This window comes from Tinamus guttatus, unplaced genomic scaffold (genome assembly GCF_059628265.1).
Source record: "Tinamus guttatus ecotype Peru unplaced genomic scaffold, ASM5962826v1 Tinamus_guttatus_pri_ptg000116l, whole genome shotgun sequence".
In the NCBI taxonomy this organism is placed as follows: Eukaryota; Metazoa; Chordata; class Aves; order Tinamiformes; family Tinamidae; genus Tinamus; species Tinamus guttatus.
The window spans coordinates 1,798,879-1,814,033 of record NW_028288650.1 but is presented as its reverse complement, the minus strand read 5'-3'; the positions used below and the strand labels follow the sequence as shown (position 1 = coordinate 1,814,033).

At 44.4% G+C, this 15,155-nt stretch overlaps 1 protein-coding gene across 1 annotated transcript; it reads right to left on the bottom strand.

Moving 5' to 3' along the window:
• Positions 1-309: 309 nt before the first annotated feature.
• TMEM17 (transmembrane protein 17) lies at positions 310-3,763 on the bottom strand. Its single transcript, XM_088521310.1, has 4 exons — positions 3,647-3,763; positions 1,278-1,381; positions 916-1,029; positions 310-588 (listed from the first exon to the last, which is right to left on the bottom strand). The coding sequence occupies exons 1-4, from the start codon at positions 3,750-3,752 to the stop codon at positions 310-312; spliced, it is 603 nt and encodes a 200-aa protein (XP_088377436.1). The 5' UTR covers positions 3,753-3,763.
• Positions 3,764-15,155: the final 11,392 nt, after the last annotated feature.

Sequence of the window (15,155 nt, the reverse complement as noted above, 5' to 3'; positions counted from 1 at the left end):
AAAAAAGTGTATAAAAATATTGTTTAAAAAGAAAACTGTTCAAATAATTCCAGGTATTTTTTAAAAAAACACAGTACACGGCTTTGTAAAATGTAAAAACTGTCAAATCACTTCCACAGGTACTCTACCCAGTAACAGTTTGCAAACAGATCACTGTACTTGACCATACAAAAATGTCTCTGAAACAGGAAGGTCAAGAATGAATGAACAAAATGGAAACGAGCAACAGACAAGCCTTTGGGAACTTCTCCAGTCCTCTGGGCTCATCCCAAGCCAACATTTTTTGGGAGAACTCCTCAATACGGGCCCCTAGCAGCTCTCTTCTCTTCCCAGGCCGTAAACATGAGGCAGAGGGTATTCCTCCAGCCGGTCAAACTCATGGAGGTGGAAGTGGGTTGCCAGCTGGTTTACCATTTTTTTCAGGGCAAGAAAGCCTGCAATGACTTGGAAAGTGAGGAAGAAAGCAAAGACGGTGTTGACTGATCGTTCCAGCGGCTGGATTTTCAGGCCTTCATTGAACAGCAAGAAGAGAATTATGGGCAACTGCAGTAGAAGACTTAGGAGCCAAAACCCAGCCAGCTCAGGGACCTACAACAGGAAGACATCAGTTACTTAAAAACTTTGCAGATAAACCACATATCTTTTTAATCTTTCAAAAGCCAGTGAAATCAGGTGGTTTAACATTTCCATATACAGCATTTAACAGTATTATTCGTTTGACAAAACAGTTTTGTCGTTCAAGAGATCTTTTAGAGGGGAAAACTTACTGGAACACACAGGAGACAAGGGAAGCAAAAGCAGGGAGACAGAAGGTGCAGACTTAGCTCACAGAAATAACTGTCTTCAGCAAGCAGACCATTTTAATTATATTTAACTCCAATTAAATTTCCTGTTGCCTTCTATAAGGTGACCTACCTTCTCCTGGAGATTGCCCATGTACCCCAGGTAGAGCCGGACGACCTCTATGAGCGAGGCTAGGATGATGACCGTGACCACGATGAACTTGTAGTAATCTGACAAGACTGGATACTAGGAGAAGGAAGAGAGGAGAAGTTTCAACCGTGCTCTTTCATAGTGTGGTTAAACAAAGACATTGTATGCTACTGTAAGTGGGCTGTATTGTACCGGTTTTCAAATGTTCTCAGAGCCTCCAGGTTCAAGCAATTCCCACACAAACCTACTGGATTCTAACTCCAATGAGCTCCACTTCTGAAATAGGAGGTGTCTGATCATACACATACTAAATTTCTCAACCATTACTTTCCTTCCGGACTCACCTTCACATAGAGTATGATAACTGTGCTGATCCACCAGAGTGGGAAATAATAAACGTTGAAATAGAGGGACATCTGCAGTGGTAAACTGGAAATTATTTCATTATCTGTAGAGAGAAAGAAGTCTTTATTACTCGAGTTTGCTCCAGACTTCCCTTTGCTATGTATGGCAGAAAGATACTGCTCCATTTTAGCTTCAAGCAGGCTCCTGCAATGATCTCAGACAAATTAAATGTTAAGAATGGTCTTTGCAGGGATCTTGAGGAAAAACTCTGTCCTATCTTGGGTCTGGTGTAATTTTCTGCTCACAGGATATAGAATTTTGATCTCTTAGTTATAAATTCAAATAAAATTTTTACTGTGGAGTAAATCATAAACTACCATTTAATCAAAAATCTCTGAACTACATTGACAGGCTTAGTTCAAGTAGTAGTGCATCCTTACAGTGTAGAAACAGTAAGTGGCAATTTATCGTTGTTCTTAAGGAAACGTCCCAAGTTTGAACAAATTATCCTCATTTTGCAGCTGACCTTCCTGGGCAGGGACTTGCTGCTAGACAGCAGGTTGCATTGTCCACTCTCCGTTTTAAATTATAGATATCTGAATACACAATATTACTGCAAGAAGGCAGTAATTCTTTTAGTTCTTTGGAGCCAACAGTTTGTTGTATATATCCAACTTATCCTTCAAAGTCTGTAGAGAAGGAAAGGTGTTGAGAAAATGCGAAGAAAAACGAACATTGAACTGTGTAACACTATGAAGCTTGGAAGTTCTATAACCAAGGCTTAACCATAAATTCAGAGGATTAGACTCAAAACCAGGAAAAAAATTACATGGGCATTCCAAGAGAATTGTTTGTTTTTAATGGACTTTTATTGCCATAGTCGTGTTAAATGACATCACATCCAATTTACTTTAATTACCAAATCTCATTTCTCACGTTTTCCCCAAATGCAGTTTGCAGACAAATCTTTGCTTCATGCTGCCTGTGAAAGTTTGGAAAGTTCTCACTGTGAGCTGATGATTTCAGCCACGTTTTTCAATTTTGACTTCAGAACCTCCTCTCTTCCGATAATGCCATCTCTTTTTGTACCTTCCAACCATTCTCCTACCTGTCTTTGTTCCATCTCAGTCTGCCATCCCTGTTTCCAGTCCAGCCACATGCAGCCTGGTACAGTCGGTTCCAGAAGTCTTTATGCCAGTTGCAGAAGTGCTCATGGAAGCTACTGGACTAGGTGGGAAGGGAGGAGGACTTGGGGACAGAACTGGGACAAATCATAAGGGGAGGGTGTGATGGGCAAGGGCTTGCTATACTGAAACAGAAGGTGCAAGAAAACCAGTATTTCTTTTAATGATTTCATTTTAAGTATTAACACTCTCCTACATCTGCAAAGGAATGAAAAAAATCTACAGGTACTTCAAAAGAGCGATAATTTACCTGAATTTGTCCCAGCAACCGTTAGCTGTTCTGATGAATCAATCTTCAAAACTCAGGACTAGAAATCATGGATTTTAGAAGGCACTGACATACAGTTCTAAAATGTTGTTTTATCTTTCAAAAAAAATGGAGTACCTAATTATAAATTACTGTGTTTATGCCCCATATGTATTAGATGAAAATATGATGGTTCATGGCCATGGTATTTAAAAACAGACACTACATTTTTGGTATTTTTAGATTTTAGTGACACAGCATTCATACTGATAAGCCCTTCTCAAGTTTTAAGACTGTGTTTTGGTCAATGTTTAGCTATATAAACCCCATCTAATTCATCCTTCTACCCCTAAAGTGAACTACTGTTTACTTTGGGGGGTTGTGAAAATGTGCAGAAACGCCAAGATTAACCCCATGGCTAATTCTTTGGTGCTAGTGCAACTTGCTAATTGTATATAGGTGTAAACTTAAGATCTGAAATGCAGCATTCAAACAGGTCTATTTGCCATGGATTCTGACATTCATATGAGTTTTCATGAAAGAAAGGATAACAGAAATGTGTTAAAATAGCATGAAAAGTAAGCAAAAAGGGGGGTGCATCAACCTACAGGCCTCCCTGACAAGGTGCTGAAATTAGGGCTCCTATCGATGACGGAATTGAGGGGAAAAAAAAGCGAAAAATGACATATAGGAGGCTGGAGTTTTGGGCATCTTTCTGCTCTAAGCATCTGGTATCATAACTCTGTACAGGATGCCGTTCTCTATAAATCACTCATGCGTTTTTTTACGGGGAACGGCTGGATTTGCAGCAAACCCCCGCTAGGCCGCTGAGGGAGGAGAGCGCCCGCCTCAGGCGAGGGGCCGCGGCGCGCGCGGGCCACCCCAAGATGGCGGCGGCCCGCGCCGCCATCTTCGCTGCTCCGCCCGCCGCGCTTACCTGCGCTGCTCCTGCCCGCGGGCTGCGGCCCGGGCCGGCTGCTGTCGGTGAAGACGGTGCGGCTGAAGGAGCCGAGCCGCCGCCGCAAGGGCTCGGGCAGCGACATGCCGCGGAGCCGCCGCCCGCCCTTGCTGCGGCGCCGCGCGGCCCGCGGCCGCTTCTTCCCGCCGCCGCCGCCGCCGCCTCAGGCGGGGCTGGTGCCGCGCAACGCGGAGCCGCCTCGGGGCGCTTCTGCCTTTGCTGTTTGTTTTCCCCCTGGTTTCTTTGGGTACGCTTGTTCTTGTTTTATTTTGAACGTATATAGGCACTTTGTGTACGAGGCCTAAAAATGCTGTACTCTGCCACCATTTTTTTTTCCAGATTCCTTCAGGGTTTCATTCCTGAGGAGACAGGGTGCCATTCTTAAGTGTGGAGGAAATTATTTCCTGCCTGACTGGAATGAGAAAGCAGCTCATGTCCCCTCCTCACCCCCCCCCACGCCCCCCCCCTTTTTTTTTTTATTTCTGTGAGGAATGACAGCATTTGTGAATTTATGTGCTTCATATAATGCATCAATTCCTTCCCTCCTCTCCAGAAATACTGCGGAGCTTCCCTGGGTGCTCGTTCTGTAGCATGACTTTCCAAACTCACTTATCTCTGACTAAATAATTTAAAGCCTAGTGTAAATTTAATTCCGTGCTATTCCGTTGGGAGACCCCCAGGGGCAGGTAACAAACATGAGTTCTGAGAAATGCATATGGTTTAGCGGTGATGAATGATGTCATATTGACGAGAGAGAATTTTCAAAGACCTTCTCCAAACAGATGTATGCTAGCAGGGACCCACGTTAAAAAAAAATAGAAAAAGAAGTCCCTCAGAAGAGAGGCGGTGATAGTGATTTTTAAATATTAGCAGCAGGTGGGAGGGAGAAGGATCTGGCAGTATCCAGTAATTTCAAGGGATGCCGTGCATGCCCCTTAAGAGGTAGAGAAGGCAGCTTGTAGGCTATAAAGCTTAAAATAGTGGAGGGCTATCCCTGTCCTACAGGTAAAATGGTTTATTCCTGTGAAATGCTATATGCACTTTCTAGCAACTAGCATATAGTTTCTGCTCGGGTTCTCTGGTAGGACAGCACTACAGGGGAATGATTTTGCAAAGCCAAAATATCTGAGTGTTTTGATGTGAGCATATCTAACTTTGAGGTCTGTTGTAGGCACGCTGGTACCGGGATGGCCTGTTTGGTGCAGCAGAAAGATCTGCAGTTTTGTGTCCCAGCCGCCGGCCGTGGAGCCCAGCGCTGGGGCTCTGAAGGCACTGAAGGTATCCCAGTTTTGGTGACTAAAATCTGTGACCGTATGCTTGCTGATTACGGTAATAGTAGGGTCTAGTGCTTGCTTTCACATTTGGGAAACTGAAAAAGAAAGTGTTAATGATAGGTTCCTGAACATTTTAAAAGTGCTAGAAACTAGGTGCTAGAAACAGATTGCTTGCTGGGCTCAACAACTGTAATGGTGATTTTTGCATTATCTTGTAGCTCCTGACGTGAAGTTGTGCTATAGACAGTGGCAAGTTGAGGAATCCCTGCAAGATTTCTAATCAGATTGCCTGAATGCTTCTTCTCCTGTTGTTGCCTTGGTCCTAATCTATTTAAGACCCTTCAAATTAGGAGCACACTGTTCCCATATGCTCGGACACAAGGAACTGATTTCTATAAATTAAAAACGTGGCTAGGTTTTGATGAAGTACTTCATAGAGGTATCAAGGTTTCTTAAAGTATAAGTTGATAACCTGTTAAAGTCCAGCCTCTAAGGATTCTCCTCTTGATTACTTTTTCAGAATGGAAGGAGGAATTTTTCCTAAATTGCTCAGTGTTACTCCTTTCCTCTTGCCAGTGGCTTTGAGCAGGGGCCTTCTCTCCCAAACTGATTTTCTTACATTTTCCCATTCTGAAAACCCATCAAGCTTTACAGCCAGGTGTCTGGTGAGCAGCTCTACGACAGGCAATGGGACTTCACAAAATTGGGCCCTGCTCTTTCAAAACCCAAGAAGCAATCCAGCTTGATAGCCAGCAAAGTGGGAATCTAAGCAGCAGGCAGAGGGAAGGCTGGTGGAATGCAGACACACAAATACATGCCTTTGCCATGTGAACTCAATTTTCAAACTCAAGGTGTGAATCTGCAATATTTGGCAGCCTCACATTTATAGCAGATGGCCAAGCATGCCACACATCCCTGCAAAATAAAGTTGTGCACATTTGTATGTAATATTCTGTTGTCCATTCAGATGCTTACAGTATTCCCTGGATATTGAATATAGTTCCTGTTTTGCTAATCCCGTTTTATTTTCTTTAAATTCAGACATGCTTTTTTTCTTTTTTTTTTTTTTTCCTTGGCAATTTAGTGAACAGAATTCCTCTGATTTTCTGTTGGGTGTTTTAGGGGGCAGATACTGCAGTTTCAAGCAGAAAAGAATCTAAAGCCCTGAGTATCAGAACAGCAGGACCTCTGCATAAATTAGATGTTGGTAAATCAGAGCTTCCTGTAACAGACGTATAAATATAAGTTATAAGGGATGACACAAAAACATTTAACTGCATGGGAGTATAACAGCTATGATGGCCATCTGTATAAATAACACAAGTGTCGAAGTTTATAATAAAGCTGTATGTTGGCTTTTTATTTTTTAGTGGAAAGGCATCCCATTCCTGAATTGCTTTGTGTCTGTCCACATATGAATGGTTCAGATAGGAATATACAGATTTGCATTTCTCTGGGCTTCATAAAAATGCTACTGAAATGAGAGACTGGAGGAAATAAGCCTCTAATTGCGCAGCATATTAAATGACTGTTTCATTTCTCTCCACACATGCTGACTATAAATAAAACAAAAGTCTCTGAAAACCTGCCGGAAAGCTTTAAATCAGAGGAATATTGGGTCTTTGTGTATCCACAGTAGCCCAACTAAGTTGGTGGACACTGGCTTGGCTCCCAGACCGAAGCTCCTGGGGCTCTGTGGCAGCAGCACTAAGCCATAAACACCAGATGCAGTATATCTAACCGAATTAAATATCAGCATTTTATTGCAGTTGGCATTTCGGAAACACAGGGTGCATTTACATGGTGCCAGGGGCTTCTCTTCCCACCTGAATCCCAGTTGCTGTGTTGCTGAATGTGCTGGTTTGGCATCGCACAAGTGCCCTTTTCCCTGGCATGCGTGCCCTGCTCTCCCTTACACAGCCCTAAGTGTGCGAGCCACAGAAATCATTCTCCTCTCTGTGTGCCCTCTAATATCAGCTGAATGATTTAAGAGAAACCTTGTAAAACAGGCAGAAAGTGCTGCTGAACAGAGGTATGCACAAAGCAGAGTGTGGGCTTGTTTTCCCCTTCCGCTCTCCGAAAGAAGCGACAGATTGGGAGTCTTAACAAATTGCAACTGCCACCACGGCTCCACTGCGTGTGTTTGAAAGGATCATGTTATTAGCTGTGACAGTGCCTGCCAGAGCAATTTCACAGCTGTGCTCCTGGCTTGCTGTACCCTCGGACAATCTTTTTCTGCATGTCACTCCAACGCTGCTTCCTGGTGTTCGTTTAACACCCAGGGGATTTTTGTGCCTGGTAAACAATTATTGCTACTGATGAGCCCTCTTGGAGACCTCTCTTTCAGCATTTATAGCTGTAGTCCTTCCACGTTTTAAATATATTTTGGCTATTTTAGTCTTAAGCATCAAGACCACAGGAGAAAAAAAAAAAGGCTAATACTTCCTCTCATGAATTGATTTTTCTCCTTGCTGCACTTGACATTTAGTTGAAACTGCTTTCCAGCTTGTTTTGGATGACTTTTTGTTTTGTAAAGCATATTGGGAAACTCCAGAAACTGGTAGTTAAAGCAGTTTGGCCACTTGTTTTGCAGAAGTACTGATGAGTTTTATTATACAGAAGAATGTGCTGCAAATATATCGATTTTTGAGCCATATTCTTATTTATTCCGAGGTCTGTTGTCATCAACATGCCCTTAAAGGTTTTCTGGATGACTGTTGGAAACATCGTGTTTTTTATTGCAGAATCCAATGAAGACAACAACCAATGCACAGTATTAAAATTTTTTACCTCCGATGTGGCATGTGTCTATGTGCTGAAGAACCAAAGGCAGGATTTGGTGTTCCCTGTGTTGGTGGTGACACTCCTGCTGGTGACAGTTCTCTGTTTAGCGCATCCTTTGCAGGTGGGTCAAAATTAAGCCCTGCACGAGTGTTGCAGGACAATATCAGTAATTTGACCATTTAGGGAAAAAAAAAAGCCAAAAGGCAGAGAGGGTTCTTACTGTCCATACTTGGATGGATACATAAATGCCTATTTTCAAAAGTGTGGCTCTGTCAAACATTAATGCAAAGAATTTTCTTTTTGCATGCTGCATCGTTTCCACTGATGGTGGAGGAGGCGGCATTGAAAGTCTAACCCAGTTTGCTGTGTTCTTGCTTGTCCCCTCTTTCCCTTCCCTGAAACACTTTATTGCACGACATAATTAAGAGCTATTTTTTCCCTCAGACTTGGTTGTCTCATCTTTATAAATTACTGCCTCAATTCCAAGCTGCAGGATGTATTAGAGCAGCATATTAAACCATTAGGTGCTGGCACAGCTACTCCAATGAGCAGGACACGGAGCCTGGACCACGCAGCTGGAGTCTTGCTTGTAAACCCCAGCATCTCCACCAAGAGGCAAGTGCTGACTGTGCGCGGGCGTTTTTAGATAGCAGTGAGAGGTGCCAACGAGGAAAGCCAAAATCTCTTGTGAAGTGGCACGGCACTTCCATTTCTCTCTCTTTTAAACTGAATTAGCATAGGTTGGGAGGGATTTTTTGCCTGTGTGGTAGCCCTGAGCTGCAAATGCTTTAGCTGAGAGAGGTCAGACTGTGGCTGGGTGACAGGGTGGCAAGTTACCTACTCTGCCACCGTAATCGGTCTGCAGTAATTGAAAGCTGGAAGTCAAAGCAAAGTGAGTTTCTATTTGGAAGCTCACAAGCAGTCTCTTTTGCATCTGTTGTTATCTATTACATTTTGTTATCTCTTCTTCCTCAAATAGAAAACGTGGCAATGCACTGCACTTAGAGTCAATATTGATACTGCTGCCCTGCAAGGATAATTAGGAATTTACCAGCCCAGATTAACAGACGCTCTGAGAGACGCAAGTATGATTAACTTCGTAAACACACACTATGAAAAAATGGGCAGTGTTCTGTCTGTAATGTATTTTCCCTGAAGGAAAATATGCCTGAGTGCAAAAATCAGAAGGATCTGGATGCCAAATACAGAAGGGAAGGAAATTCCTTTCAGGCTTGAGTCTCTTCACAGGTTTTTAAGTAGTCTTTCCTTTGAAGAAATGGATCAGGAGTTACTTCTTTGCATTTTCTTGTCCTCTTAAGTTGCAAGACGAGGCGGGAAGGAAAGGTGCCATGTTAAGGCGCAGACAGAACACCACATTATTTGGGAGAGAAAGCTCAGCAACTAGAGTTTGCAATGCAACAGGTAGCTCCTGGTGTAAGGAGAGCATATTCTTGTCCAGTCTTGGTTTGAATGGATTCACACGTGCTTAAAAGCTTTGCTGAGTCTACGCTGAGTAATACTTTTCATACAGGAATGCTGCAGAACAGAGAATGAGTGGATCAGAACTTCAAACTGGAGTATGAGGAAAACTCCTCTCTGCAGGTGTTCTGTTAGACCGATAGCAATTCCTCAAATTCAGTACCTCAAATAACATTTAGAGTTCGCATTCCCTGGCTTAAGGGTTGGCTCTCGAATTCAAACCTGATCTGTATAATATCTGGGAGGCATCTGTATCTTGTCTTGCTTTCCAGGTATCTTTGGGAGGTTGCTTAGAATATAGCTACCGTAAATCAAGACAAACTAGGGGAGAACAGCTATTCATTTTCAGATAAAATTCTGATCCTGCTGAAATCCATAAAAATTTGGCTGGTAGGAGACAGAGTTTTGGCTGGTTTCTTACAACTGGTTTGTATGAGACTGCCTTTATAGCAGGTTGGGCTTTTCATCCTGAAGTACGAGCATGTGCAAATAGCTTTTTGGATGGCTTTTTTGGTGGCTTTTCAGCTGACTCTGATAAAACAGAGTTGATCTGTCCTGGAATTTTTATATGAATTCCTCTAAAATACTGTGTGTGTTTTTGACAATGCCAAACCAGTTTTGCCCCTCAGCACTTTCTCACTCTGGAACCTGGGTACTCTGATGGTATAAATGTAGATTTGCTGATCTGTACGGCTGAATATTCCATTGCTGGAATTCACAAGCTCATACAGAGTGCTGTGGCTAGAATCAAAGGAATTTCTGCCACTAGAAATTCCAGGTGACTTCAGTGACTTCAGAAATATTCTGGATTTAGCCTGAGAGGGGTTCATTTTATTCTGTGTGATTTTTTTTTCTCAGCTGTTTTTCCTAACTTTGGCTTTTTATAATTCTCCAGCTCATCCCACAATGATCTTGGTCATCTTTTAAAAGAAGAATGCACTTTGTGTCCTTTTGTAGTGACAGCTGTTTAAAGATGAACTCAATATTCTTGCCAGTAGCTGAGATAGTTCTTTGTTTGTGTGTTTAGAAATCTGTTGTCAGTCCTCTTGTCAGCTGATCCATTTCAATGGGGTATCTTGAGTTGTCTCCAGTGCTTCTTGTATATATTTATTTTATTCCTGAGTATCTGCTGGGGTCTCAGCAGCATCTTAGATGGTGACATCCAGAATAGCTATTTCTTCTTCCTTATCTTAGCCCTAGCCACGCTCTATGGTGAAGACCAATTGGAAAGAAATTGTTTGACTTGTTACAATCTGCCTATTTGATCATTCCCTGTCTATGCTGGGACTTTCAGACACACTCTTTCTCTGTAGATATCTTCTTCCTGATATATTTAAGATGCTTGATGTTATTTCCTTTTAGCAAATGATTACCCTGGATTTTTCATTTTTTCTTGAATGTGTTTTTCATTTTTCCTGTCAAACTTTGTTGTGTTGAAAACATGTGGACTAGATTTACATTGCCTGAAATGGATACCCTTCTGGCCTGCAAACAGCTCCTGCCACACAGCTGCAAATTATTGCAACTTTTCTGTGTTTTCACTTGATAGATCCCCCTGAAGTCAGGCAAGCACGCATGGCACTTTTCTTGCAGGAGAGTATTTCTTTAATATAGAGAGGCAGCGAGTGAAATCCTAGCTCCCTTCAGCTCAGTAGGGCCTTCCCTGGAGGCTTCATGGTCAGGATAGTGGTTCATAGCCAGCTTTCCAGAAGGATGAAAAGCACAAAGCTTTATTTTCTTGGTTTGCTGTTTGGCATGCATAAAGCTGTATGTCTTGGTTTTCTTCACTATAAAACAATAAAGTTCCTCAGCAGCACGATACCGTTTACACGTGTAGTTTTGCTAGTGTATTAGAGGTTCTGGAGATGCATGTCCTCAGGGACATGTGAAGTTTGCAAAGCAATGGATAAACATGGAGCTGCAGGTTTGTTCATGTGTGCTTTGCCTGGATGGGGCCTTAACTTGCTCCGTGGGAATCGTGGCAGGATATCCCAGTGGAAGCTGGAACGAGCCCAGCTTGTTCTCCTAGCAGAGAAGTTGGCTGAAAATAAGATGGGCTAAAAGAGTTTCCCCATATTCCCACCCCCAGCTGTTGAAACAGCGCAAGTGTCCGAGTGCCTGTTGAGAGACGCAGCGTTTCAACGTGGAGATCAGAGCGTTTATCCTCACGTCAGAGCTACTCAATGTCTCGTGGCCTCCCAACACGCTCCAACAAGGAGCTTAAGCTGGAGACCCGGGATGCCAGGGGTCCGGGGGGTGTTTATCCCGCTGGAACACGGCCTGCATCAAATCAATTACATGGTGCCCGCGTCTTCCCTGTCACCAGCCAGCAGCGCGAGCTCAAAGAAAATACGTTCTCGAGGGCGCTGGAGGAGCCTCCTCCCTTTAGATGCTGATTGAATGTGAAATGTGAATTAGAAGAGAGTGAGAGAGAAAGAGGAAGGGAGTGGAAATCCTGTGTGTTTTGCGTCAGGTTGCCACATTGAGCTTGTCAGGGAGGCGAGTTCAGCTTGGCCTGAGGCTGAGAGTCTATGGGATGTGCTGGGTTTCTGTCAGGAGCCGTCAGCCTCAGAGAAGCAAGGGAGAAAGAGAGGCTCTGTAGCCGAGCAGGCATTGCACTAAAGGAACCAGTTAGCCATTTCAAAGCAAATTCAAGCAGTTGCCAGTTTGTGCCAAGCGTTTTGGGTTGTGCCAGGGGCTAGAAGAGCGTCAGGGGCTGGAAATGCACTCTGCCTCATCACCCTAATGGAGCAATGACGGGAAGAGCAAGAGCGAAGGGAGTGACTGGTGTTTCCAATAAGGAGGGCTGCTCCCATCAGTGTTGGCAGGCACGAGTTTCAATGTGTTATGTGTTACATATTTAAATTTTAATTGATGGGAGGGACCTATTCCAGGGTCAGCACCGATTGCCTGGCATCACGAGCATGCTTTAAAAAGCAGTTTCTATTTAAATGACCACTTTGGAAGACTTTGCAAAGCCAGTTGGGCCTGCACTGAGACAGGCTGAGCTGCAACAAGCTCTTTTGCAGGTGCCACTGTGGGTAGCTCAAGCAGAAGAGCTGGCAAATGCTTCCTAACTAATAGCAGGTCTGGGGCATCTTTCTGCTTGGGTGTTTCTACCGTGCTCTGGAACAGCCTGGATGCCTTGGGATACTTGTGTGCTCCCAAGCAGAGCAGAGACACTAGAGAGCGCCCTGTATTTGCGGATTTTGGCTTGGGAAGCACGGTGTGAGGACACAGGTGCTCCTTGAGAGGAGGACACAGCAATAACCCATCTCAGGACGCAGCTGGGGTTGGCGTGGCCGTGGGCATGGAGAGGTGGTTTCCTCCAGCCGGCTGTCGCTGGACCGTTGCTTCCTCAGCTTTGCCTCCCCTCCTCTCTGCTCCGTGTTTGGGGAAGAAAAGGCACTTTTGCTGTTGCAAGGGAATCCTTTTAGCCCGATGGCCTGGGGAAGAGATGCATTAGAACCAGCCGACTTTGCCAGCCTGCTGTGCCAAACTTGTGCCACGTCACCGCGAATGTAGCCACCAAGAGGGTACCAGAGGGTTCCTCCCATCCTTAGGAAATTCTCGGAGCCGGCTAGGGAAGTGTGTTGCAGGAGATGCTCTTGGCCATCTGAACCTTACTGGGAGGATGGCCCTTGCTCTCGAGCTCGTTCTTGCCTGCCCTGCTGAGGAAAACCTTTAATTTTCTAGCACTTTGCTGCCTAAACTATGTTTAATTTTCCAGTACACTTGAAGGACTGAGTCGTTTTTTGAAAACAGGCTGGGATTTGCTTGTGCTGGCTCTTATCTACAGTCCTCCCAAATGGCATTGGCCCCTTCTGCTCCTTCGTGGGAGCGTGGGAAGCTCCCGCCGATTCCAGCCGCACGGTGATAGCCCGAGGGCTCCTGAAACCCCTCTCCTGTCCCCAAATTGGCAGGGAATGGGAATGCCCTGTGTGGGATCGTGCCCTCTCAACCTCTGGCCAAGTCCTGGGGATGAGCAGACTTCTAGAAAGCACCAAGGAGCTGGTGCTTTTTGTCCTCTGGTGAACTGTTTCCCAAGGAAAAGATGCCAGTTCACCAAAATTTCTCTTTTAGGAGGGGTCGTTCTCTAGGTTTTCAGAAGTACTTTTGTCAACGAAAAGCTTCTTTTTAAGGGATGTGGTTTGTGGCTGTTTCAGAATTGTAAGCTTGCTGTTTTTCTCTCTCTTTTCTGTGTTACTATTTGCAAGATGTGAATGTGGTTTTGGAGTTTTTTTTTTCTTTTTTCTATCACATTTTTCTTCTTTTTGTGTCTGTTTTTCTTATCATGCCATTCCTGAAAGCTTTTCACACCAGAAAAACTCCAAAATAGCCAAAATAGTAAAAAAGGGAAAACTCCATGAACATACTTAGAAAGGAATGTTTCTATTGCAGTTGCTAGCAAGAGTGGGGGGAAGAAAAAGGGGGAACACATTTGTTTTCCACATCATTGTTAATGATTTAGATGTTTAGAAGTTTAATTAAAAAGAAGGAAGATTAGATTTGGACGTGAATCTGGATGGATACATGGACCTTCCTCCGTTCCAATTTCTGCTTGGCAGTAATGCTAGTCCCTAGCTCTGCCCCTTAGGCTGCGTCAGAGGCATCTGGAAAAAGCAGATAACAGGGACTCCTGTGGCAGTGCTGCTTCGGAGACGTGTGTCCGTGGGCCACGAGGCATCCGAGTGATGCCAAGGGGACCGGGGGGAGCTGTCGTGTCCTTGGAGAAGCCCCTTTCCCAAAGGGAAGCTGACAGAAGGAGCCTGACTTGGGAATTTTGCGGAATTGTCCCCTCTGGGGCAGATAGCGGCTCTTCGTTACCAGGAGGACGGCTGTGTCTGGCAGCAGGCAAAGGCCTCCTGGCGGCAGGAATAACTTCCCAGGAAGGGTCTGTCAAAATTTCATCTTCTTGTTCAGCATCTGCTGTTTCGGTGCCCATCCCAGAGCAGAGGGAAGAAGAGGACGCCGGGCGTAGGGCTGTTGAGGTGAAGAAAGGTGAGCACCACGTTGGAACACACTTGGACACCGCGACACGCGTCAGCGCAGAGAGAGGTCCCCAAAGTTAGAGCTGAGGTAGGGGGTAACTAGGTGAGGTGCTGGGATAACTGGGAAGGTTTCTTCCTGCGCCTCAGTGCAGGGGATGAGACATCATTGGGGAGCAGGAAGCACCTCTCTGAAGGCTCAATATCCCATTAAGTGCCTTGTGTTACCTGTTCAGTATCAGAAAAAATAGTTGCTAATTAGTCCTTTAGACTTCAGACCTGGCACCTGGTGAACAGCTCATTTGAAATTTCTTTACACTTATATGTAGCAGATAAGAATGTGGGTGTGACTTGCATGTACTTTCATCTCTTAAAGTGTCCATCTAGCCCTCGTCTTTAAAACCTTTTGAAACTATTAGTCAACTTTGATCAAATTTAGCCAAGGGGGAAAAGATCTGGAAGATGTTTTTCTATGAAAATCACTGTTGGAACAGGAGAGGGTGATCCCTAAGGATCTGGCCTGAGAGAGCAGGGAGAGTTGGCTAGTCAGCACACACTTATTTCTGTGACCCTGCCACTTCTAGCTCCCTTGCCCAAGGAGTAGGAGGAATAAAAATGATAGAAGGGAGATTTGGGAATGGGAGCATTGCCAAATGGCAACTGTTCTGCAAACATGTTGGCAGGGTGAGTAAGACACGTGGGATCTAAACCTCCAGAAAACCAGATTTCAGAGCTCTGTTGCTCAGAGAACAACGTGTTTATAAAGGATATATTAAAGTTTGATTCCTCCATCCCTTGCAGTCATGAGCGTGTGCACCACTGGAAGTGGACAGGGAGTCCTGCCTAAATCGAGTGCAGCGTTACGAATATTTCACCTCGTCAGGATGGTGTTACCCCACCTCACGGTGGTTTATATCCCAGGTAGGCACGATTTTTGTTTAGCAGGGCTAAACATGGAGAAAT